This window comes from Ranitomeya variabilis, chromosome 1 (genome assembly GCF_051348905.1).
Source record: "Ranitomeya variabilis isolate aRanVar5 chromosome 1, aRanVar5.hap1, whole genome shotgun sequence".
Taxonomy (NCBI): Eukaryota; Metazoa; Chordata; class Amphibia; order Anura; family Dendrobatidae; genus Ranitomeya; species Ranitomeya variabilis.
This window is the reverse complement of record NC_135232.1, coordinates 1,021,797,965-1,021,822,040: the sequence shown is the minus strand read 5'-3', so window position 1 is coordinate 1,021,822,040 and position 24,076 is coordinate 1,021,797,965. Positions and strand designations below refer to the sequence as shown.

Below are 24,076 nucleotides of genomic sequence, written 5' to 3'. Positions count from 1 at the left end.
TGATTTTTTTTTTTGCGACGTCACACTTCATTTTACTGGTAATTTGTGGTCGAGATGATCGGTGTTTATGAAAGTAAGGAAAGATTGACAAAAAAAATTTGAAGATTTTCGCAATTTTCAAACTTTGAATTTTTATGCCCTTAAAATCAGATCGTTATACTACAGAAAATAGTTAATAAATTACATTTCCCATATGTCTACTTTACGTAATCATTTTTTAAATATAATGAAAAAAAAAAAAATAGGAAGTTCGTATAGTTAAAGGTTTAATCAACATTTTTTTTCATTTTACCAACAAAATTAACGAAACTTATTTTAGGGACCATATCAGAATTGAAGTGACTTTTGGCTATTTTCTGTAATTTAGCCACTCAAACTGACGGGTCGGTGCAATTACAGCAATACCAGATTTTTATATTTGTCCGCGGTCACACACTAAAACACGTATGTTACTTATCCGTAACATGTTTTTTCAGAACATAGCAAATAGATAATGGCTGCACTCAAGTTTATTGTGCTAAAGCAAGGAAATGTGCAATATATGAAATGTGAACAGCATAATGGCTTGTGAAATTTATGAAAAAACACATGAGATTTTTAGCACAAAATTTGGCCAAAAGTTGTGAGCCCATTCACCAAACGTCAAGGTAATCTCAGATCGAATGGGTAACTAACCTGTCTGCCTAGTGTGAACACTTACCTATGGCTAATGACATGGTAAAGCCTGCATTTATAGAGGAGGTTAGAACCAACTGTGTTTGGATGTAATTAAAATCACAGCATGGTGAAGGGCGGGGAGTTCAAGTCAGAAAAAGCAATACATAGTAAATATAGAAAAACTGACTAAACAGCCATCTAGTCTGAACTGGTGCATAACCAAAATGTTTCTGTTTTTTCAGAACCCATGACAACACCAACGAATACATGGGTGCTGTCTTGGGTAAACACGTATATTACTTACCGGTAATATATTTTTTCAGAACCCATGACAGCACCAACGAATACATGGGTGCTGTCTTGGGTAAACACGTATATTACTTACCGGTAATATATTTTTTCAGAACCCATGACAGCACCAACGAATACATGGGTGCTGTCTTGGGTAAACACGTATATTACTTACCGGTAATATATTTTTTCAGAACCCATGACAGCACCAACGAATACATGGGTGCTGTCTTGGGTGTCGGAACCCACGACAGCACCCTTGTATTTGTTGGTGCTGTCGTGGGTGACAGAAAAAAAAAAGAAAAGTTTTTGCATAAGCATATATAGATGGCTATAATTTTTCTATATTTCTGCAGCCAGAGTCACGTGCTTGTTTTTGCAGGACGAGTTGACATTTTTATTGGTACCATTTCCAGTCACAACATTTTTTCATCACTTTCTATTCCAATTTTTGAGAGGCAGAATGAACAAAAACTTTATTTTTTTTTAAAGCCGTTCACTGTGTGGTAAATTTAAGGCAGCTTTATTCTTAAGGTCAGCACAATTACAGAGACACCACAGTTATAAAAAATGTTTATGTTTTGTCGCTTGTACACAAACTATTTTATAGAAAAAATATTTTGTATTTGCATTGCTTTATTTTAAGAGTTATAACTTGTTTTCCATTGATGGATCTGTATGGCAGCTTGTTTTTTCAGGGACAATATAACTTTTTCAGCTATACCATTTTTATTTATATTAATCTTTATCATGTTTTATTTTACTTTTTTTCCAGCAGTTTGATGAAAAACCATAGTTTTTTTTTTTGCCAGGATTTTATTTTTTATTTATTTATTTTTTTACAGCATTCACTGCAGGGGTTAACTAGTGGACAGTTTTATAGATTGTGTCGTTCTGAAAGCGGCGATGTCAGATGTTAGCACTTTTTTTTTTGTTTATTTTTGTTTTTACTAAAATGTGTACATTTTATGTAAATTTTTTTGTTCTTAACATTTTGTACTTTTTTTTTTTTTTTTAATATTTTTGTTCAATCTTCTTTTTCACTTTATTTTTTTACTTAGTCCCTTTATGGGACATTAACGTTAATTAGTCCCATCACTGGTCTCATCCAATTCAATGCACCAGCACTGCAATGCATGAGACTCATGACATTAAATAAGCATGCCACCTATTACACCCTGCCTATTCCTGGGTCTAACAGGCCACGGTATCTAGCACACCCAGTAGGTCGTTGTTTGACCTCCATGTGCCATGACAACCATCGGCTCCCTGAGACTTTGTCGCGGGGGAGCTGATGGGAGGAGAGAGGTAGCCTCCTCATTCACTCTCACAAGGGCTGTGATCGGTCAGGTAGATTTACTGACCGGTTGCAGAAATCAGGTAGCGGGGACCGCTGAAATGCATCTCCAGATCCCTGGCCATGCCAATCAGCTGTCAGTGGTCGCTGTTGGCACAAAGCGGTCACTGTGTGTTTTCACACAGTGACCGCTTACAGACATAGCACATCATGCTATGGGTACTGACACATGCTCATGGCGTGCTATGTCCGACATTGGTCGTTAAGGGGTTGAACTCTAAATATTTAAAGTTATAATTAAAAAAAAAAAGCTAATGACAAAGTATAACAAATAACTGAGCGAGGGATAGTGGACATCAACATTTCCTGAGTTACTAATAACAAGATGAGGTTGTATACCAGAGACAGACCAGAAGCTTTTAGCTGCAGATTATCGGGGCATGTCCATGAAAACCAGAAGCGTTGGTCCTTACCTGAGCTTTCTTCTGGCAATACTGTAGTCATCTCTTGCTTTATGCATTTTTCCTCAGAGAAGGATTGGGATTGCTCTATACAGGAGTCCAATAAATGTTGATTTTCACTGAGGCTCATTTCTGAGAATATTCCGGGAAAGTCATAACTCTCAAAATCAGTATCAATTGTGTCCTGAGTAGTCAAAGAGAAAGCTCCTTCCAACACTGGAGGAGAGCCTGGCGGGGACAAGGATGAAAGGGAGGATAGGGATGAGAGCGATGTCACAGACTTTGGAGGCTTGGTTTCCTGTGGGTCCTCTTGTGCAGTGGGCAGGCTGGTATAGTCTGGCCTGCCATGGGAATGCACTACCTCATTCTCATGAATCGTAGTGATAGGCCCGGCTGGAATGTAACCACTTTTCTCTTGGAGTAAAAAGTCCAGCTTGTACTGATAATCCAGGTCGGATGGACTGTCACCTTGATTGTAATACAGGTCTGTAGAGCTCAATGAATTAAGAGAACCTAGACTAGAAGTGTTCAAGGAACCTCGACTAGATGCTAAGGAGCCAAGGCTGCTACCCGATGAAACAGACAACGTGCTGGCAGACAAGCTGTGTATTAAAAAGAACAAAAAAAGTTTTAATTAAACCACAATAACTTATTATACAAACAAATAAAATCAATTCTAAGGCTATTTTCTTAAAAAAAAACAAAAACAAAAAAAAAACATGAAAAGTTTAGAAGCCAAAAGGACAGCCTACCACTATTGTGGTGGCAACATAAAAGGCCAAAGCCTCGTCACAAATGAAATACCAAAAGTGTAAAGTCAAGTCTTCGATGAATGAATGTTGTTAGCAGGTTGCATGTAGGACAATTCTGGTCTGGAATAGTTAAGTAGATGCATTAATGCAGAACTGCACTTTGCTTTTGCGGACATATAGTAAAAAATGTAATGGTTTTACTGTGCCATCGGGAATGGATGGTATGATCATGGGCCAAAACGTACAGGAAAAAAAGAAAAGCTACATAAAAAATGTAATAGTAAATAGAAGTTATTCTGTTTGTCAAGTGTGTACTGAAAACCAACATCTATTTCACCTACTATCGACAAGTGGAAAAAAAATGCTGCAAAGTAAAAATGCTTTTCAAAATAGAAGTGTTAATGATTATTAATATGCAGGGAATGAACATAAGAGAAATCTAAATCACTATTTTGTGTCACCACTCAATGCCTTCAAAACAGCAGTAAAGGGTAAATTTTTCTAGGTAAACTTGTTCATGGCTTTTGAAGGAACTCGACAGGGAGGTTGTTCCAAACATCTTGGAGGACTAACCACAGACCTTCATTCTGTCTTCTTCATGCAGTCCCACACTGGCTCGATATTGAGAACAGGGCTCTGTGGGGCCAAATCATCACTTCCAGGGCTCTTTCACTCTGAAGAGAGATCTTAACGACATTGGCTGATGTTTGGGGTTGTACTGCTATAGAATACATTTGGAGCCAATCAGATGTCTCCGTGATGGTATTAGATGATGGATAAGTATCTGCCTGTGTTTCTCAGCATTGAGGACATCATTAATCTTGACCAAAGGAGCTTACACAATGCCTACAGACACTCACCATTGGGGCTTGCTCACATGAGCATATAACACAGCCGATGGCTATCCAATGTTTTATCAGATAGCACTTGGGGCAATCTTATATTATGGGACAGGGCAAATCTGCAATTATTTTCTCATGCCGATTCAGCACGAGGCAACAATTGCAGCATGCTGTGAGTTCACCCCATAATCAAATCTCGCGTACCCATTCAAGTCTATGGGTGCGTGTGAAACATCGAACTGCAATCTGATGCCATCTGAGCGCAGTCTGACATCCGCAGACAGAGACATTGGAGAAATTAAGTTCTCCATCTTCTCCAAACCTGTGCTGCGATACTCTTATGCAAGAGAATTGCAGCCCAGTAAGAGGACACTTGGCTCAGACACGAACAGAGTTTGATCCAAGTGACATTAGCATAATCGGCTCAATTCTCTCGCATGACAGAATCTGCAGCCGTGTGACCTTGGCCTTAGGCCATGTTCACACATTCAGAATTTTACCTCAGCTGGAATGCCGTATAAAGACGCGGTCAGTATTTTACATCAGTATTTGGTCAGTATTTTACATCAGTATTTGTCAGCCAAAACCAGGAGTGGAACAGTCAGAGGAAAATTATAATCGAAACAAATCACCACTTCTGGATTCATCACCCACTCCTGGTTTTGGCTTACAAATACTGATGTAAAATACTGACCGCGTCTTCATACGGCATTCCAGCTGATCAGTGAACAAACTGCCTGCTGATACAGCCAAATATCTCACAATCTGACTCATCAGTCCAGAGCACCTACCACTATTTTTCTGCACCTCAGTACGGGAGTTGATATAACTAGCTACTACGACAATTAAAAATAATCCGACAAGGTCACTGACTGTGCAAGCGTGCCTAGAAAAACTGACGCTTCGATGCAGTTTTTAAGGCAAAAGGTGGTCTCACCAAGTAGGATTTGATTCACATTTCTCATTTATCACATATCTATATATATTAGTGTATATATATATTGCAAGCATGCACACTGCACACGGTGTGAGCCATGTAGATGTTGCTTCTGTTACATCTGCTTGTTAACATTAGATGCCTTTTTATGTCGGTATGAGCTTGTACAATCCCTGCAGTATTCTGAGAAGTACTACCTGAAACAAAACTTTATTTTCTTACTTTTTTTCCTTGTTTTTTATATACTATTTACTTCCAGCAAGCAATACGTTATGGGGTGTGCAGAGCTGCATGCATTCTGTAAGACCGTTACATAAAGCATCCCTGGAATCGCTTTGTATCACTGCTGGCTACGTAGGTGGCATGTCAGACATAAAAATCTTTTATATCATCAAGCAATCATTGTGCCACTTTATTTTCTTTGTTTGCTGCCAAGCAACTCTGATTATAAAGTTATACATCTCCGCTCTGGTAAGCCTTCCTTAAACAATTCTCTGACCCACATTTAATAACCAAAAAGTCCGATATAATTATTATATATTAAAAAAATCTAAAAGCAAAAAAAAATCAAGATTGAACAATGTAACAAATTTAGTTGAGTAGTACATGACAAAGGCAATACACATTGATTAAAAAAGTCAGTTCTGTGTGCCTTTTGTCGGAGGCTGCGTTGGAAATATGACCAGAGTTTACAGTAACTCTCCTAAAGCCGCAGTTCTTTCATTTGCAGATTGTGAGCCCTCGCGGGCAGGGTCCTCTCTCCTCCTGCACCAGTCGTAACTTGCATTGTTCAAGATTATTGTACTTGTTTTTGCTATGTATACCCCTCCTCACATGTAAAGTGCCATGGAATAAATGGCGCTATAATAATAATAAATAATAATAATTCTTATGATCTGTGGAGGGTTAAAGAAGCTCGACCTCCGCCAATCAGATATTGATGCATGTCTGGCATGAGACAACCCATTTAAAAATTCAACTTCATGTATTTTATTTCTAATAAAAATCAAGATAACTATACATAACAGATATCGGTTGGCTAACCCTTCATACTCGTGCGCACTCAGCTCGATGAGTATGCATGAAGAAAAAAAAGAATAAACGTAACATCTGGAAGTCGCTTATTATCCTCCATCAGAACAAAAGGATTGGGCATTCAACATGCCTGGTCCTTCACCATAATTTCCATTTACATGAGGCTACAGGGGGCCACCATACACATTAGATGGTCAACATGGTGAGCAGATGTTAGTCTAATTTGTATGGCTGGCCAGCATTCAATTTGAGAAGCAAGTGATCATTAGGCCTTCCCTATACATAGCATGTTATAGATTGTATACATGAGGCCCCGAGGGCCCGGGGACATCCTCGGAACAGCAGAGCGGAGGCCGCAGGTGGAGCGTGCTTGGTGCCCCTTAATGACTTAATCCCGGTACACAGCATGTCAGAGTGGAGGCGTCTCTTTCACACGTTGTTGCATAGCTAGTAATAGGTTAATATAGAGAGGAGGATCCATGTGTACAGTGGAGCAATAGGCGACTTCCCACAAACTGCCGTACATGTATGAAGATTGCGCTGGCTCACAAGCATAAAATAGCACCATCATCAGCCAGTGTCAGCTGAATATCACAACGGACACCTGGCTGCAACGGCCATGAGAGATATTCGCACCAATCATGGTCGTTTAACCCCTAAAGGTACCTTCACACATAACGATTTCGTTAACGATATCGTTGCAACGTCACGCTTTTTGTGACGTAGCAACGATCCTGCTAACGATCTCGTTATAGTGTGGCCCCTGCTGGGAGATCTTTGGTCGTAGGGAATGATCAGGACCTTTATTTCGTCGCTGATCACCCGCTGTCATTGCTGGATCGGCGTGTGTGATGCCGATCCAGCGATGTGTTCACTTGTAACCAGGGTAAATATCGGGTTACTAAGTGCAGGGCCGCGCTTAGTAACAGTACATACTCACATTCTGATGTCTGTCACGTCCCCCGGCGTCCACAGGGTTAAAACTGCTTTCGGCAGGAGCGCTGCTAATATGCATGCGCTGCTGCCGAGAGCTTGCCTGCACTGACTGTGTCAGCGCCGGCCGTAAAGCAGAGCACAGCGGTGACAACACCGCTGTACTGCCGGCGCCGATACATTCAGTGCAGGCAAGCTCTTGGCAGCAGCGCGCATGCATATTAGCAGCGCTCCTGCCGAAAGCAGTTTTAACCCTGTGGACGTCGGGGGACGTGACAGACATCAGAATGTGAGTATGTAGTGGTTTGTTTTTTTTTCCTTTTACAATGGTAACCAGGGTAAATATCAGGTTACTAAGCGCGGCCCTGCACTTAGTAACCCGATGTTTACCCTGGTTACCCGGGTGCTGCAGGGGGACTTCGGCATCGTTGAAGACAGTTTCAACGATGCCGAAGTCGTTCCCCTGATCGTTGGTCGCTGGAGAGAGCTGTCTGTGTGACAGCTCCCCAGCGACCACACAGCGACTTACCAACGATCACGGCCAGGTCGTATCGCTGGTCGTGATCGTTGGTAAGTCGTTTAGTGTAACGGTACCTTTAGCTTTTCGGCACCCTGTAATTGTGGGGTGCTGGTAATTGCCATGTCAAACGGAAGCAAGTGCGACGCCCACCAGGGCCGTGGGGTATTCTGAACTGGGTCAGGCAGTTCTTTGGGGAAGTCACGGGGCCGTGACGCGACTCCGTGGCCCTGGGCATGCAATAAAAATGAATGATGCAAGAGGAAAAGTTATATGGGATTGATTCGGGACGCCACCCGTGGTGTTCAGCAAGGGATGGCCGACGCTGCAGTTCAGGTCCACTGGGGCTGATGGTGAAGCAGCAAAAATTTTACAGCTCCCCACGGGTAGAGCAGGGCCCCAGGGCAGATATAGAGTTATTTCAATGATGGTAGATGTTGTAATACAGGGTAGGTAACGCAGTAAATAAATCTGAGGACACAGCGGGTGCAGTCTTCACACTTTACTCACAGTTTCTTAGGTGACAATCACCAACCGCATGCTGTGTCCTCCGGGTCTGTGGTCCAGACCTCGGGTAGTTTGGGTGCACTTTTCCGGGACCCCCTTCTTGTGAACCAGCCCAGGTCGTCTCTCTGCACTGGCTCACACCCTCCTGCCCTGTGCCTTACACACAGTGTCCCAAGCTAGCTGCCTCAGGTCCTTTCAGGCGACCTCCTCCTGGTCCCCTTGACCCTATGTGGCTGCCTTTTCAGCGATTGTGTGTAGATTTGGCACATACAGCCACCACAGCCTACAGTTTGCTAGCTGACTACTACAGTCTCTCCACTAGTCTGGGGACGGTCAGCGTGGATTTGAGCGCCACGGGTGGATTCTTCACTTCCCTGGCCCCTAGGACCCTTTCTCTCTTGAGCTCCTCTCTCACCGTGGCTCCTCTCACTCCTCTCGCTCTCACACTAACTGACTCCTCCTCCCTCCTGTTTCCATAACAACACCTCACTCCCAACTGTCACTCTGCCTTTATCTACTTCCTCCATCCACACCCTCTACCTAGTTCCCCCTCCAGCCTGAGATGGGGCCCTCCCTTAATAGGGTCCGCCCAGATCCCTAAGCCTGGAGTGGTGTGGTGTTGGATGCTAGTGTGCGGGTACAGAGTAGTGCCCCCTCCTCACCCGAGAGTGGGGTACCACACCTCTGGCTGAGGTGCAGTACCTCTGTGGCGACTGGACCCTTAGGGGTGCCACACAAGCAACAGCCTTTGGGTCAGCCAGCCACGTTGGCCTGAAAGTCCCTGCAATAAGCAGGGTTGCAGGATATTACATCAGCGATCTAGCAATTAAAGCAAAGTCACATGTAGGACAAAAGGAAAAAAAAATTACAAAACAAACTAAAAGTATCAAAATCTAACAATATACCAGAAAAAAAAAAAAATTATATATATATATATATCGTAAAAAGTAAACATGTTTGGTATCGTCGTGTCTGGCATGACCCAAGCTATAAAGCTGGACGAAATGGTGAACATCATAAAAAATAAAACAAGAACACACCAACAATGTAGCTTTTTATTATACCGAAGTTAAAAAAAAAAATAAATAAATAAAAAGCAACCAAAAAGCTAAATCTCTCTCCTATGTATCCATCTATAATCCCCTTGAGAAAGCAGCAGTGAAACGCTCGTCAGGGTACAGGCATCCTTATGGTTTCTGGGTAACTGTACCTTATTATATATGTGATCGTGTCTTTACTGTTTCCACTGCTATATACACACACACAAGGATACAGCGTATGCACCCTCAGCTGTTATTAGTTCCTCTGGATACTTATCTAATTTGTAATATTGGCACTGATCCATACGTTTACTATTTGATACCCATACTTACGCATATCATCATGTCCATTTGTAATGTATTTCTTCGATATTTTACATGATGCTAGGTTTTTAAAAATATTCTTCAATGAAGCTATTATATTTTATCTTATGGTTGTGTAACATTGCTTTTCTGTATATAAAAATGGCGTCACTGGAAGCATCATCTTGTCACGCAAGGAATGCAGACTGCAATGTTCACATTTTTTCTATGTGCAGCCCATTTGCCCAGCAGAAATCTTTATGGGTTGGAAGTTTGTCTCCATGCGTTTCCTAATGGTCAGATTTGAGATGGTAAGTCTGGTCAGAAGGTTCATTGACCTTGGTGTTCCTACCTGACCACAGTCACTGCGCTCACAGAAACCGATGTTTTCTTCCTATAGTTTCTGAGCAGACTGACACGGTGTACTTTAGAAGTGATGCATGCTAAGGAATGAGATATTTGCCCCCACTGAATACTGCTGCAAGGAACACTTAGCGAGATGAAGTGCCACATATTGACAAGACTCCAGTAATTATTCAGGCTATAATGAAGTTGTATGTCAAACCTAATTAGTTCTCCAAACATTATCAATTTGTTTATTTTGCCGTATATGTGAAGACGCCCCCAGAATGGATCATTATTACTCTATTAGCACATTGTGTTAATTAAAACAAATAGTTCTGCTCACAATTACATCTAGGTACACAGCGTCTTCTCTGCAGCGTGCAAATATCAGGTCTGATCGCTAAATCCACTAGCATCAAAGCCCGCCATTACCCTGACAGAACTCTCAGCTCTTCATGGAAAATTAATTTATAGATAACAACCTAATTTATTTTTTTTCCAAGAAAGTTCATTTGAAAAACCAGGATGCAATAAAATGTGATCGTTTGGTCCAAGATTGCTGATCTTCAACATTATATTGAAGCGCTGAGCCCTGGGTGTTAATGATACTAATACCAATATCTGAACAGAGTGACTTTTTTTACACTTAAAACACTTAAGGCTCCAGTAGACAGACTAATGTCGGCCGAATCTGCTGATATTGATGGATTCCGCCAATGGTCTAAGGCATCGACTGATGGTCAGGGAATGGGTCGATCGAGCACGTCTGATTTTGGACTGTCGATCACATTGTTCTTCCAGAAATGAGCTGTTGGCTAATGTGTCAGTTGACAACTTTTTCATACAGAACATAGGAACCCTCGACCGAATGATTGCTCCCGTGCCTGGGAGAGTCAGCTCAGATGGCTGTCGGCCAACGATTGGTGGAAGTACCGCTCGGCCAACAGTCATCTAATGTGAATGGTCAGCTTTAGTAATCCCACTGTGTGTATCCAAGTCGTAATGAAATTGGGAGACACGGATTGGTTTGGGTGATGACAATTGCTGTATAGAGCTGTAGTATTGGCGCAAAATAGGGAAATAAAATTTTCCCCAACATGTACAAGAAAAAGTGATGTGTGTGTGGGTGTGTATATGGGTGTGTGTTTGTGTGTGTGTGGGTGGTGTGTGTGTGTGTGTGTGTGTGTGTGTGTGTGTGTGTGTGGGTGGTGTGTGTGTGTGTGTGGTGTGTGTGTGTGGGTGGTGTGTGTGTGTGTGGGTGGTGTGTGTGTGTGTGTGTGTGTGTGTGTGTGTGTGTGTGTGTGTGTGTGTGTGTGTGTGGTGTGTGTGTGTGGGTGGTGTGTGTGTGTGTGTGTGTGTGTGTGTGTGTGTGTGTGTGTGTGTGTGTGTGTGTGTGTGTGTGTGTGTGTGTGTGTGGTGTGTGGGTGTGTGGAAGTGACTACTCCCTGTTCCGCAGTCACCAGATCCTTCTGTTAATCAGTGGCCTCAGTGGTCAGGAGACAAACTGGGCCAATCAGAGACTAATGGAGCCCAATGAGGCAGTGCCAACTACCGTTAATGGTGGGGTCTCAGAGTGGTAAATATCACTTAGGAGTTTGGCTAAAGTTCTTGATGATCTCTTTTAATGAGATATGCAAGTTACAATTTTAAATACTAACTTTGACCTTTTTACAGTACCATTTATCCCCCCTCTTCCAGTTTTGATCACCTCTTTTTGCATTTTATTGCAATGTTGGGGGCTAACGAAACGCGATTCTGGCGTTTTGATTTTATTCTCATGCTTTTAGCAGTCAGATTAATTTACTTTATAATTTGATAGATCGGACATTGTTGAACGCAGCGATATCAAACGAGTGTTGTTCTTTATTGTTTTATTTTCAATGAGGCAAAAGGGGGGGTATTTGAACTTTTTTTTTTTTTTTACTGCTTCAGTACATCACAATCTTCTATAAGCGCAGGCCATGAGCTGGAGTTCACATGAGATTCACAAGGACAGGCACGGGGGTCTTCTGCGGACCCATGGCAGTCATGACAACCCATCAGCATCACGAAAAAGGAGTGCCAATGGGCGGGATTTTTGATGCGCTTCTACCTGGCGAGTGAAATATATGCCAAAGGTTGTCAAGTAGTTAAATAGAAGGTGACCAAGTTCTTGCTACCCTATCTGAGAGCAGCAAGATATAAAGGCAGAGACCCAGATTTCAGTAACGGGTCACATACAGGGCCCTTTAATGTCTGTTCTCTGAATGCGGAGCTCTATATAACCCGCCCACACCACTGATTAGCAGCATTCTGTGTACACAGTCAGTGGTGGGGGGAGGAGATTATGCAGAGCTCATGAACATGAAGGACTAATGGCAACTGATTTTATCACTAGTAAACCTGCTATCACCAGAAGATCATCAAAACCACAGCAAGCAGCGCAGTTGGTGACAATCCTGGAATCAGGGTTGTTGTTTCTACATTATGCTGCTCTCAAATGGGGCAGTAAAAACCTGGAGACGGATTCCCTTTAAACCTTTATATAACCAACTTTTGATGCAATTTAAAGAACATTAAGTTGAATGCAATCTTACGCACTTCAGCTGTTAAAATCAAATCAGTAGCACTATGAAAAGCAGCCAAGGCCTAAAACACTTTACAATGTACAGTATTTTCCTCCCTGACATAGTGACACCTTTTTAGCCAACACTGCATTAGTCATTTCGCATTATTTGTACATATGGTGATTACTCAGCACATTAACCTGTAATCCTACAATGTGTGTTATAGTCGGCCTCATGGCTGTGAACTGTGGCACATCACAGTGATGCCACGGCCCTTAAACAAAAGCACAGCGACACAAGCCTGGCAGATATGTACACATCACCAGTTTTATAGTTTAGAAATGCTTTCAGAAGCTGAAGCCCAGGCGTCTAATAAGTCTGGACATCTGAGAACTCTGCAGAGAACAAACAGTACACTGCTAATTATCGTCAGGTCGCTGACCTACCTTTTCAGTTCTGAATGCAAATAAGTGGCCAGTTTTGTGGTTTCTTCCAACTTTTTTACCAGCTCCTTCTTTTTCTCTTGAACTTTTAACCTAAACAAAACACACAGTGATCAGAGAAAAGGTTTGTGATTGTTCTTTGGGTCATCAGGGTCTTTAACATGATCACAAAAAACAGAATCACAGATTCCTAAGAAAGCTTGTTCTTGATAATCACCTAATCAGACTGCCTTTCAAGCAAAACACTCATTTGCTGCATGTACAGATCTTATAGTTTTGCACAAAACATCATTGTTCTTGGCAGCACATCCTCCAGTGCAAACACGATCTGTAGTGCCGAGTGGCAGCCTTTGCGGACAGATGCATGGTCTGCCTTTGTAGAAAGGTTATTAAACAGCCACTGATCAGCAAACTAGCAAATCGGCAGTCGTTAAGTGCTGCCGACACAAATGGACCTCAAGGAAGATTACCTCTCGGCAAGTGCTTGGCTGGGTGTGCTTCTGACGGACAAGAGGTCCTCTTCTAGCCGCCTCCTTTCTGCTTCCAGTTGTTCCATCTCGTCTTGAGTGCGTTTTCGGGTTGTTACAAACTGAAGTTCTTTTAGAAGCTCCTCTTTCTCGTTAATTAGCAGTAGTTTCTCTTTCTCTATGTCTAGTGCTCCCGGCCAGGCCTCGCTGTCCAACTTTGATAGTTCTATCTTTAGGTTAGCCATACTGAAAAGACAGATAAAGATTAAAGCTTAGATCTACTGAGAATTCAGATTCAATTGGAACTTGGTAAATTAGTCAAACTGATCAGAGGACTAGTATTACATGGTAGTCCGGTAAAGAGGAAATTTGGTTAGGGTGGTGCACAGGTGGTGGAATAGATGGTGACTGGATACCGAACCCCCTTCCCCTTGAGGGCGGGAGACAGCACCAGGAGAGAACCCTTTCAGGGAATGAGCGCGTTAACAGTAGATAGGATTAGCAGTGAAGTGTCGGTGCTCTGCCCAGTATACAAGTGCAATACACAGCAAATGATTGGTTCCCGTAATTAGAAGTCCACAGTTCACAAAACTGTTTCCAGCTCTGGACATGAGCCTTCGTCAAGTAATGTCCAGAGTCAAAAACTGGATTGTGATCTGTGTACTTCTAATAAATGTAATCAACTATTTGCTGTGTATTCTCCTTATAGACCGGGCAGGGCACTGATATCCCACCAGTAATGTTTCACCTTAGTCTATATGAAGTACATTGACCCAACTACAAAAATACGGAGTCACCTGTAATGTATTTCTAAATGTAAAAAAAAGGTGTAATTCAGTAAAAACAGAAATGTAGAAATTTTTAAAAATTTATTAAAAAAGAAAAACTGAAATATCACATGGTCATACATATTCAGACCCTTTGCTCAGTATTGAGTAGAAGCATCTTTTGAGCTAGTACAGCCATGAGTCGTCTTGGGAATGATGCAACAAGTTTTTTACACCTGGATTTGGGGATCCTCTGCCATTATTCCTTGCAGATCATCTCCTGTTCTGTCAGGTTGGATGGTGAATGTTGGTGGACAGACATTTTCAGGTGTCTCCAGAGATGCTCAATTGGGTTTAGGTCAGGGCTCTGGCTGGGCCAGCCAGGAATGGTCACAGGAGTTGTTCTGAAGCCACTCCTTTGTTATTCTAGCTGTGTGCTTAGGGTCATTATCTTGTTGGAAGGTGAACCTTCGGCCAAGTCTGAGGTCCACAGCACTCTGGAAGAGGTTTTCATCCAGAATATCTCTGTACTTGGCCGCATTCATGTTTCCTAAAATGACAACCAGTCGTCCTGTCCCTGCAGCTGAAAAACACCCCCATAGCATAATGCTGCCACCACCATGTTTCACTGTAGGGATTGTTTGGGGCAGGTGATGAGCAGTGCCTGGTTTTCTCCACACATACCACTTAGAATTATCACCAAAAATGTCTATCTTCATCTCATCAGACCAGAGAATCTTATTCCTCATAGTCTGGGAGTCCATCATGTGTTTTTTTTAGCAAACTCTATGCAGGCATTTGTATGTCTTTCACTGAGGAGAGGCTTCCGTCAGGCCACTCTGCCATAAAGGCCTGACTGACTCTAATCTCCCTACTGCATCTCTGAAGCTATTCCACAGTGATCTTGGGGTGTTCTTCTTTACCTCTCTCACCAAGGCTCTTCTCCCACGATTGCTCAGTTTGGCTGGACGGCCAGGTCTAGAAAGACTTCTGGTGGTCCCAAACGTCTTCCATTTATGGATTATGGAGGCCACTGTGCTCTTAGGAACCTTGAGTACTGCAGAAATTCTGTTGTAACCTTGGCCAGATCTGTGCCTTGCCACAATTTAGTCTCTGAGCTCCTTGGCCAGTTCATTTGATCTCATGATTCTCATTTGCACTGTTAGGCTGGGTTCACATTGCGTTAATAGCAGCCCGTTCAGCACATACGCTAACGGGCTGCTGTTAACGCAAGTGCCGACGTTCCATTGCGCTAGCGCAGATAGAGCATCTGCTAGCTCCATCTGTGCTAGCAGTGACGGACCCGGAAACGCTGCAGCCCGCGTCTCGGGTCCGTCACGCAAAGATTGCACATCGCTAGCAGCGCACGCCCATTGTGGGGGCATGCGCTAGCGATGCATCAGACATTGCATTCAATGGCGGTGTTAACGGACTACATTATACCGCGTTATGCCGCGGTGTAACGTAGTCCGTTTAACTGAGTCACTGAACGCAATGTGAACCCAGCCTAAGCTGTGAGGTCTTATATAGACAGGTGTGTGCCTTTCCAAATCAAGTCCTATCAGTTTAATTTAAGACAGCTGGACTCCAATGAAGGAATAGAACGATCTCAAGGAGGATCACAAGGAAATGGACAGCATGTGACTTAAATATGAGTGTCCGAGCAAAGGGTCTGAATACTTATGACCATGTGACATTTCAGTTTTTATTTTTTATTAAATTTGCAAAAATTTCTACATTTCTTTTTTTTTTCAGTCAAGGTGGGGTAAATTTACCAAATGGCTGCAATAAAACAAAGAGTGAAACATTTAATGGGGTCTGAATACTTTCCGTACCCACTGTATACATACATATAACAAAGCACAACAATTAAACAGAGCACCATCAGCACTCACTTACACAATGGAAAGTTTTTGTGGCTGTTCTTGCTGCCCACAGGTGAGCTTAAAGCAGAAAAATGACAGATCTGCTCCAATTATCTCGATGAAAAGTACTTACCATGGAGAAAAGCCAGAGAGATGGGATGAGTGAGGACAAAGCAGCAAAAAAAAGTACACTTATTCAGAACAATCAGGAGCTTTCAATGTCCATAAATAAAAAATTTTGCAAAGTGCAATGGAAAAAAAAAAGAAAGAAAAAAGTACAAAACAGTCATTTGTTTTAATTCCATCAGTTTTGTGGCTACTGATCGGATATGTGCGACACAAATTGATTGCAGTGATTATAAACCTGTTACCAGGGTAAACACCATACGCCCTGCAGATGGCCACTGCATTACTAGATATTTATAACATCTGCTCTCTCCGACGTTCTGCTGCTATTTGTTTTGATAAGTGAAAACCATTGCACGCTTCCAGCAATAACTGCAATTTTTCCCCATTTGCATAGTCCGGAATTTTCATGCTTTTTTCTCTAACTCTGCTCATTTCTTTGCCCTTCCTTCATAGCACAACACTTTAGCAGCACTGCATGTGGTCAGTATAGACAGGTATAGACACTGCTTCAAGCTCTGAGCTGATCACTTCTGCTCCGGGTCACACAGATCAATATTGATCGGGTCATTAAATGGCTGAAGAAGGGGCGGAGCGTGATGGGACATTTGTTTTTCTGGTCACATAACTGGCAACTCTGCTTTGGGCTTTTAGGCTTTTTACATGGCAACTTTGCCTTTTATTATTGCAATAACATTTTGTTGTGCAGTTGCTAGTTTTGTATACACTATATAATTACTACAATAATATTGTTTGTACCATGTGGCTTTTACTATTGTTTCTGAAATTTGTAATTGTAACATGCGGTTTTTACCATTCCTTTTGAAACTTGCATACGCAGGGGGGTCCTATACTACGATAATATGCAGTTAAGTACTTTCCATTTATTAGCTGGGTGTACCCACCTTTTTCCTGTATACCTGTGGTGTCCTACCTTAACTGTTTTTTATTATTGTTTTATATATATTTTTTTAAATGTATCTGAATAAACTTTATACTTTTTAATCATTTATATCTCAGTCCTCTTATGTAAAGTTTTTCATCTAGGTGTTCTCAGTATTTGTAAGCCAAAACCAGGAGTGGGTGATAAATGCAGAAGTGGTGACATGAGTTTTTGGCGAATTTTCACGCTGCATATTTTTGAAAAAAAAAAACAAAACAATTACGGTAATCTATTTTGCTTAATGAGTGCAGAAAATCTGCAACATCAAAAACTCACCAAAAGCTCATCATGGGAACCTAGCCTTATACGTTTCCTCTGATTGTTCAACTCCTGATTCTGGCTTACAAATACTTATAGAAATTACTGATCAAATGTGTGAACATGGCTGTAGGCCAGTTTCAGTTGTAAATGCACTTGTAGTAGGGGCACAAGTCTAAGCACCTGAACGGATAGCTTCATCGCTCCCTATAAAGTCAGTAATATGCCTAGTCTAGTTGTCATAGATCAGTCCACTAGAGGGCACCAGATGACCATTTTTGGAGTGGCGGACACACATCTCGCACCCGCTGGAGCACCTTACCTTCTTTTAGCCTCCTCGTATTGTAGGCTCAGCCTGACCTTCTCTGCTAGATTTGCTCGGCTCCTTGTTCCAATCTGGAAATAAAATAAAGAAAACTGTGGTTTATGCAATTGATGACAAACTGCTGTCTACTGAAAACTGAAAAGCTCTACAGCGTTATAGCCAGTGCAGCAAGTTTTAGTCAAAGGAAATGTGGTGTAGCGGTGCTGAATAGGAAGCGAAGAAGATCCCGCTGTGCCCCCGGGACGGTCTGATCAATAAGGAATCTGCTGCATGTTCCGTTCACTAGACGTATATTGTGATGAATACGGCGTTTCATACACACAATAGTGACAAGGATTATTTCCCCAAAAAATAATAAAGAGGAAAACGAAATAGTCCACGGATATAAAGTTAGTTTCTCCGTCACCTCTGGCCTGATAATGGGTACGCATTATTTAGGCCATTGAAGTTAATAAGTAAAATAAAGTAAAAAGCGACCGTATGAATAAGCAAATTTACCTGAGTAAAAAAAGTCACCCCAAAAATCTGTCTATATGGGCATACACATGTATAGATACAGAATACAAACAGATCCTGTGTCGTACTCCCACCCATCGGTCATCTACTTTTTACCATCCTCCCAAGAAGAATCTGATGGAGCTTCACTTCTTATTCTAGATGCACTGAATCAATATACAATGGCCGTAACCAAGGTTATCAAGTCCCATAAGGGTTAGTCATCTGGGCATTGGGAGACGAGCAGAACCGCTGCAGCATGTTACTAGCAACACTGACCCCAAAAGGCTATTTAACCAGCAGCTGAACAGTTAACTGTGCCACACAGAGGACACAGGTCTACATCATCTGCAGGGGAAAGATCAGCCTTTGTCTGAAGCTTCCTGGCGGTTGTGCTGCTGCCCCTAACAATCACCTGTCCGCTGTCCTGCTGCCCCTAACAATCACCTGTCCGCTGTCCTGCTGCCCCTAACAATCACCTGTCCGCTGTCCTGCTGCCCCTAACAATCACCTGTCCGCTGTCCTACTGCCCCTAACAATCACCTGTCCGCTGTCCTGCTGCCCCTAACAATCACCTGTCCGCTGTCCTGCTACCCCTAACAATCACCTGTCCGCTGTCCTGCTGCCCCTAACAATCACCTGTCCACTGTCCTAGAGTCGTAACTGTAGAGCAGCCACATGGGCTTAGTCAGACAGCTACTCTACACATGCGCTGTTACAAAGCAGCCACCGGGTGGCACTATTCTATAATCCAACCCAAGAATTACATATGCCAATCCGTGCAGGGGCAGATAGGGCTAATAAGTAACGCATTATACACATTGACTATTGCAAGGTTCTGATTTTTAGGATGTTAAATGAAACTTGTGTGGCCATATTCTAGTCAGTAAAAAATATATACAGAAACAATACTCACTAACGATGAAAGTCAAGGCAGGCTGTACAACTAGATAGGGAAACTGCTGTGAAAAATGGTCAGTGGGAATCTATTTTTTTTTGTTTGTTTAAAAAAAAAAATGGTTGCACAAAGACAAGTTTATATATTACTTTTCTTATTTTTTGTTTTTTTATGAATTAAATGTATTGAAAATAACCACGGTTGGGTTCCTACTCTATTGGGAGCTGCGCAATGCTTTGGGATTGTCCAAAAGTCACTATTATGTGGGACAAGCGCTTTTCCCTGGTTTCTCGGATAGCACTTGTACCCATGATATTCTATGGGGCTGTGCACATTTCCAACTTTAGAGTGTCAGATCAAATTCAGCCATGCAGATCTATGCGTCGGACTGCACTCTAATGACATCGGTGTGGTCTGATTTTTACACACTCTGATCAGAGCTTGATCCAATCAGAAAATTCAGACCACACTGATGTCATTAGGGTGCAGTTCGATGTTTTTCACAGACCTAAGACATAATGTCTGCCACAGTACGTGAATGCCTACAATATGATATCAAAGTATATATTTATTTAAACTTATATATACACACACAATTAAACATATATACATAAATGGCACACACATACACCTAAAAAATAAAGTATATATGTGTGGACCCGGACCACCAAGAGTGATGACGTTCTCAGTACAGTGCTGTGGAATGTGATGGCGCTATGCATGAAATGGGAAATAAATGTTCAACCACGTTCTGAATTTTTTAAGACTTAAAATCTCCCAAAAGAGAACAAAGGTGACAACAAATGGAAAGGCACATTCACTAATTAGTGATCAGAGGGTAAAAATACGATTATCCTAAATGTACCTAGAAATCCAGCAAAAAACAGGTACATTATAAAAAAGTAGGAGAGTAGGAATAAAGATTATTGGAAGGCAACGGCCAAGGAATGTAGAGAAATTTCCGAACAAGGTTATAAAAATAATAGGGATAGGAAAGCGGCTTTGTTTCACAGACTGAGAAGAACACATGTGATCATGGCAAAGTGTGGGGATATTGGTTGGTGCCACTTAAAAATGTCAAAAAGGCATTCTGGTTTTATTAAAGAAAAGCACATGAATAGCGCCCCCCCCCCATATTTTTATCTCAAGCAGTGAGTGAAGAGGTGGGCCCAGCAGAGGGTGTTAAACATAGCGACCCATCATAACAATTGATGGACACCTATTATTATGCATCACAACTCTTGTCTCATCTCTGTTTTCTAGGAACACAGAGTAATTCAGAGAATATCCGCCTGCGCACACCATCTACATTGTAATAAGTAACCCAGCCAGACGTGCGAACTGGTATGTAAGAGTAAGATGGCTCTTGCATAAATGGAATAGTACTAGAGAGGAGATCAGCATGAGGGACAGAAACCCATTAAGGCCGCATTGATATTTTGCTCCTCAGGTATAGGTATCTTACAGGTTTTGAAAGTTGAAGTAAAATATTTTCCCACAGGAGAAATGTAGTCACATCCCAACCATTCAAATGAATGACTGACCATGGTCATCTGAATGTCCACGACAATTTGTTGTTTGCTCAACCTTTTCACTAAAATAAAGTGGGGGGATTTCTGAAATCGAAACTGTCCACTAGTTACGGGTCCTTGAATATCTGCATTTGGGACACAGAAGTTTAGTGGTTGAGCTTCACTGACGCATCCCCCGTTAAGCGCTGTGAAGGTGGTATACAATGAACAAGAAGAAAAGCTGCACTAGTAATAAGCCGGCAGTGTAAAACGGCAATAGACACTATCAGTTCCATATAAAGCAAGCAGTAGCATATTTATGAGCAACAAAGTGATCCATTTCCACGTGGGACTACTGTAATTACTGGTAAGAGAGCTGATTACATCTAATTACAAGAATGTGAGGAACATGGCAGAGACACCTAACCAAGACACTCATCTGCCCCTACATATCCCTATGTCTAATTATACTATAGCATGACTATGAGATGCATATATCTATAGCCATGATAGATAATCTATATACACTGCCCATGAGGAATGGGCTCGGATTCCTCAGGAACACTGCCAGAATTTAGTGTCTGACTGTGCTTAATAACTGCAGCAGGTCATAACAGCCAGAAGGGCTTTACTAATTACTAAAGACACTTATCATGCGGGTGGTTGAATAATTATGAGACTGCAGCAATCATTAAAAGTTGCATTTTGTGGTGAATTTAAAGACGCTACCCGTTATATTAAGTGCACTCAGCCATTTAAATTGCACTTGTTTCATCGGATTATCAGAAACAGCAGAAAGTTTGTTACGTTTACCAATAAACCTAACTGTGAATGGGGGTAATAATTTTGGCTGCAACACCACATTGTATCACTGTATAGCATAATTTAGCAAAAATATATACATACACACAATATATATATACACAGTACAGGCCAAAAGTTTGGACACACCTTCTCATTTAAAGATTTTTCTGTATTTTCATGACTATGAAAATTGTACATTCACACTGAAGGCATCAAAACTATGAATTAACACATGTGGAATTATATACTTAACAAAAAAGTGTGAAACAACTAAAATTATGTCTTATATTCTAGGTTCTTCAAAGTAGACACCTTTTGCTTTGATGACTGCTTTGCACACTCTTGGCATTCTCTTTTTGAGCTTCAAGAGGTAGTCACCGGAAATGGTCTTCCAACAATCTTGAAGGAGTTCCCAGAGATGCTTAGCACTTGTTGGCCCTTTTGCCTTCACTCTGCGGTTCAGCTCTCCCCAAACCATCTCGATTGGGTTCAGATCTGGTGACTGTGGAGGCCAGGTTATCTGGCGTAGCACCCCATCACTCTCCTTCTTGGTCAAATAGCCCTTACACAGCCTGGAGGTGTGTTTGTGGTCATTGTCCTGTTGAAAAATAAATGATGATCCAACTAAACGCAAACCAGATGGAATAGCATGCCACTGCAAGATGCTGTGGTAGCCATGCTGGTTCAGTATGCCTTCAATTTTGAATAAATCCCCAACAGTTTCACCAGCAAAGCACCCCCACACCATCACACCTCCTCCTCCATGCTTCACGGTGGGAACCAGGCATGTAGAGTCCATCCGTTCACCTTTTCTGTGTCGCATAAAGACACGGTGGTTGGAACCAAAGATCTCAAATTTGGACTCATCAGACCAAAGCACAGATTTCCACTGGTCTAATATCCATTCCTTGTGTTCTTTAGCCCAAACAAGTCTCTTCTGCTTGTTGCCTGTCCAGCAGTGGTTTCCTAGCAGCTATTTTACCATGAAGGCCTTCTGCACAAAGTCTCCTCTTAACAGTTGTTGTAGAGATGTGTCTGCTGCTAGAACTCTGTGTGGCATTGACCTGGTCTCTAATCTGAGCTGCTGTTAACGTGCGATTTCTGAGGCTGGTGACTCGGATAAACTTATCCTCAGAAGCAGAGGTGACTCTTGGTCTTCCTTTCCTGGGGCGGTCCTCATGTGAGCCAGTTTCTTTGTAGTGCTTGATGGTTTTTGCCACTGCACTTGGGGACACTTTCAAAGTTTGCCCAATTTTTCAGACTGACTGACCTTCATTTAGTAAAGTAATGATGGCCGCTCGTTTTTCTTTACTTAGCTGCCTTTTTCTTGCCATAATACAAATTCTAACAGTCTATTCAGTAGGACAGAAACGCGTCCACTCCCTCCGGGTGTTCTCTTGGGTTCAGAGAATAGAACTTCCTCACCTTCCGATTTCCTTTTGTGGCGAACAAGTCTATTTCTGGAACGCCCCAGCTGGCACATATTTTCCCAAATATTCCCTGGTTCAGGGACCACTCCCCTTGATGTAATATGTGACGGTTTAAGAAGTCGGCTACTTGATTCTCTGACCCTTTTAGGTATGTCCCTGTTAAGGAAAGAAGGTTGTTCTCGGCCCATATGAACAGTTCTTTGGCTTCTGCCATAAGGGATGCTGATCTTGTGCCCCCTTGACGATTTATATAGGCTATCGTTGTGTTGTTGTCGGACAACACCACCACATGTCTTCCTCGTATCCTTCCTCCTGTATGAAGAAGTGCTTGCCTTACTGCCGACAATTCTTTTAGATTGGAGGATGCTGCTGTCATTGAGGCCCCCCATTGACCCTGTAGGACCTGATCCTCCAAGTGTGCTCCCCACCCCCATGGGCTCACATCGGTAGTAAGGACTACTGGATTCTGCACTGACCACGGCACTGCGTTGCTTAAATTTTTTGTTTTCAGCCACCATTCTAGTGAGTCCTGAACTTTTGGAGATAGAAGAATCTTCCGATTCAGATTGTATGGATTCTTCATTTGTTCGGTCAGTATCTGCCATTGCAATTCTCGTGTGTGGCTTTGTGCCCACCGTGTTGCTGGAATTGTTGCCGTTAGAACTCCTAGGAGTGACATTGCATTCCGAAGTGAGATGGTCTGTTGTAGCTGAAACAGTTGTACTTTTTGTTGAATAGTTTGAATTTTTCTCTGTGGGAGGATACATTCCTGTTTGACTAAAATCCAATAGGATCCCGAGGAATTCTTGAGTCTGCATTGGGATTAGTCTTGATTTCTTTAGGTTTATAATCCATCCTAACTTGGTCAGCACCTCCAGTACTCTTCCGACAGAATTTGACCTTCGATTGGAAGTCAGCCGTCCAATTCTTCAGCCACAATGCTCTACGACCCGAGTTGGATAAAGCACACGCACGTGCGGCACTTCTGACAGAATCAATTGAAGCATCTGCCAGGAATCTTGCGGCGCCCTGTAGAGAAGGTAATGCTTCAAGTAGTCTCTCTCTCGGGCATTTGTTTTTGATCTGGTCACTTAGCTCCTCTAACCACTTGACCATAGCACGTGCTGTGCAAGTGGCAGCAACCCCGGGTTTAAACGACCATGTCGCTGCCTCCCAGGCCGATTTTAGAAAGGCATCTGCCTTCTTGTCGAGGGGGTCTTTTAGGGCTCCCATGCCGTCAAATGGTAATGCTACCCCTTTAGAGGTGCTGGCAATGGCAGC

The 24,076-nt window shown here is 42.3% G+C and overlaps 1 protein-coding gene across 2 annotated transcripts in view; it reads right to left on the bottom strand.

The window, feature by feature from the left end:
• WWC2 (WW and C2 domain containing 2) overlaps positions 1-24,076 on the bottom strand; it is a 245,839-nt gene that overhangs the window by 37,761 nt on the left and 184,002 nt on the right. For both annotated transcript variants that reach the window (XM_077279557.1, XM_077279558.1), the window contains 4 exons: positions 17,655-17,728; positions 13,377-13,619; positions 12,910-12,999; positions 2,719-3,308 (listed from right to left, as the gene is read on the bottom strand). In XM_077279557.1, coding sequence (XP_077135672.1) covers positions 2,719-3,308; positions 12,910-12,999; positions 13,377-13,619; positions 17,655-17,728 — 997 coding nt within the window. The remainder of the gene's footprint in view (positions 1-2,718; positions 3,309-12,909; positions 13,000-13,376; positions 13,620-17,654; positions 17,729-24,076) is intronic.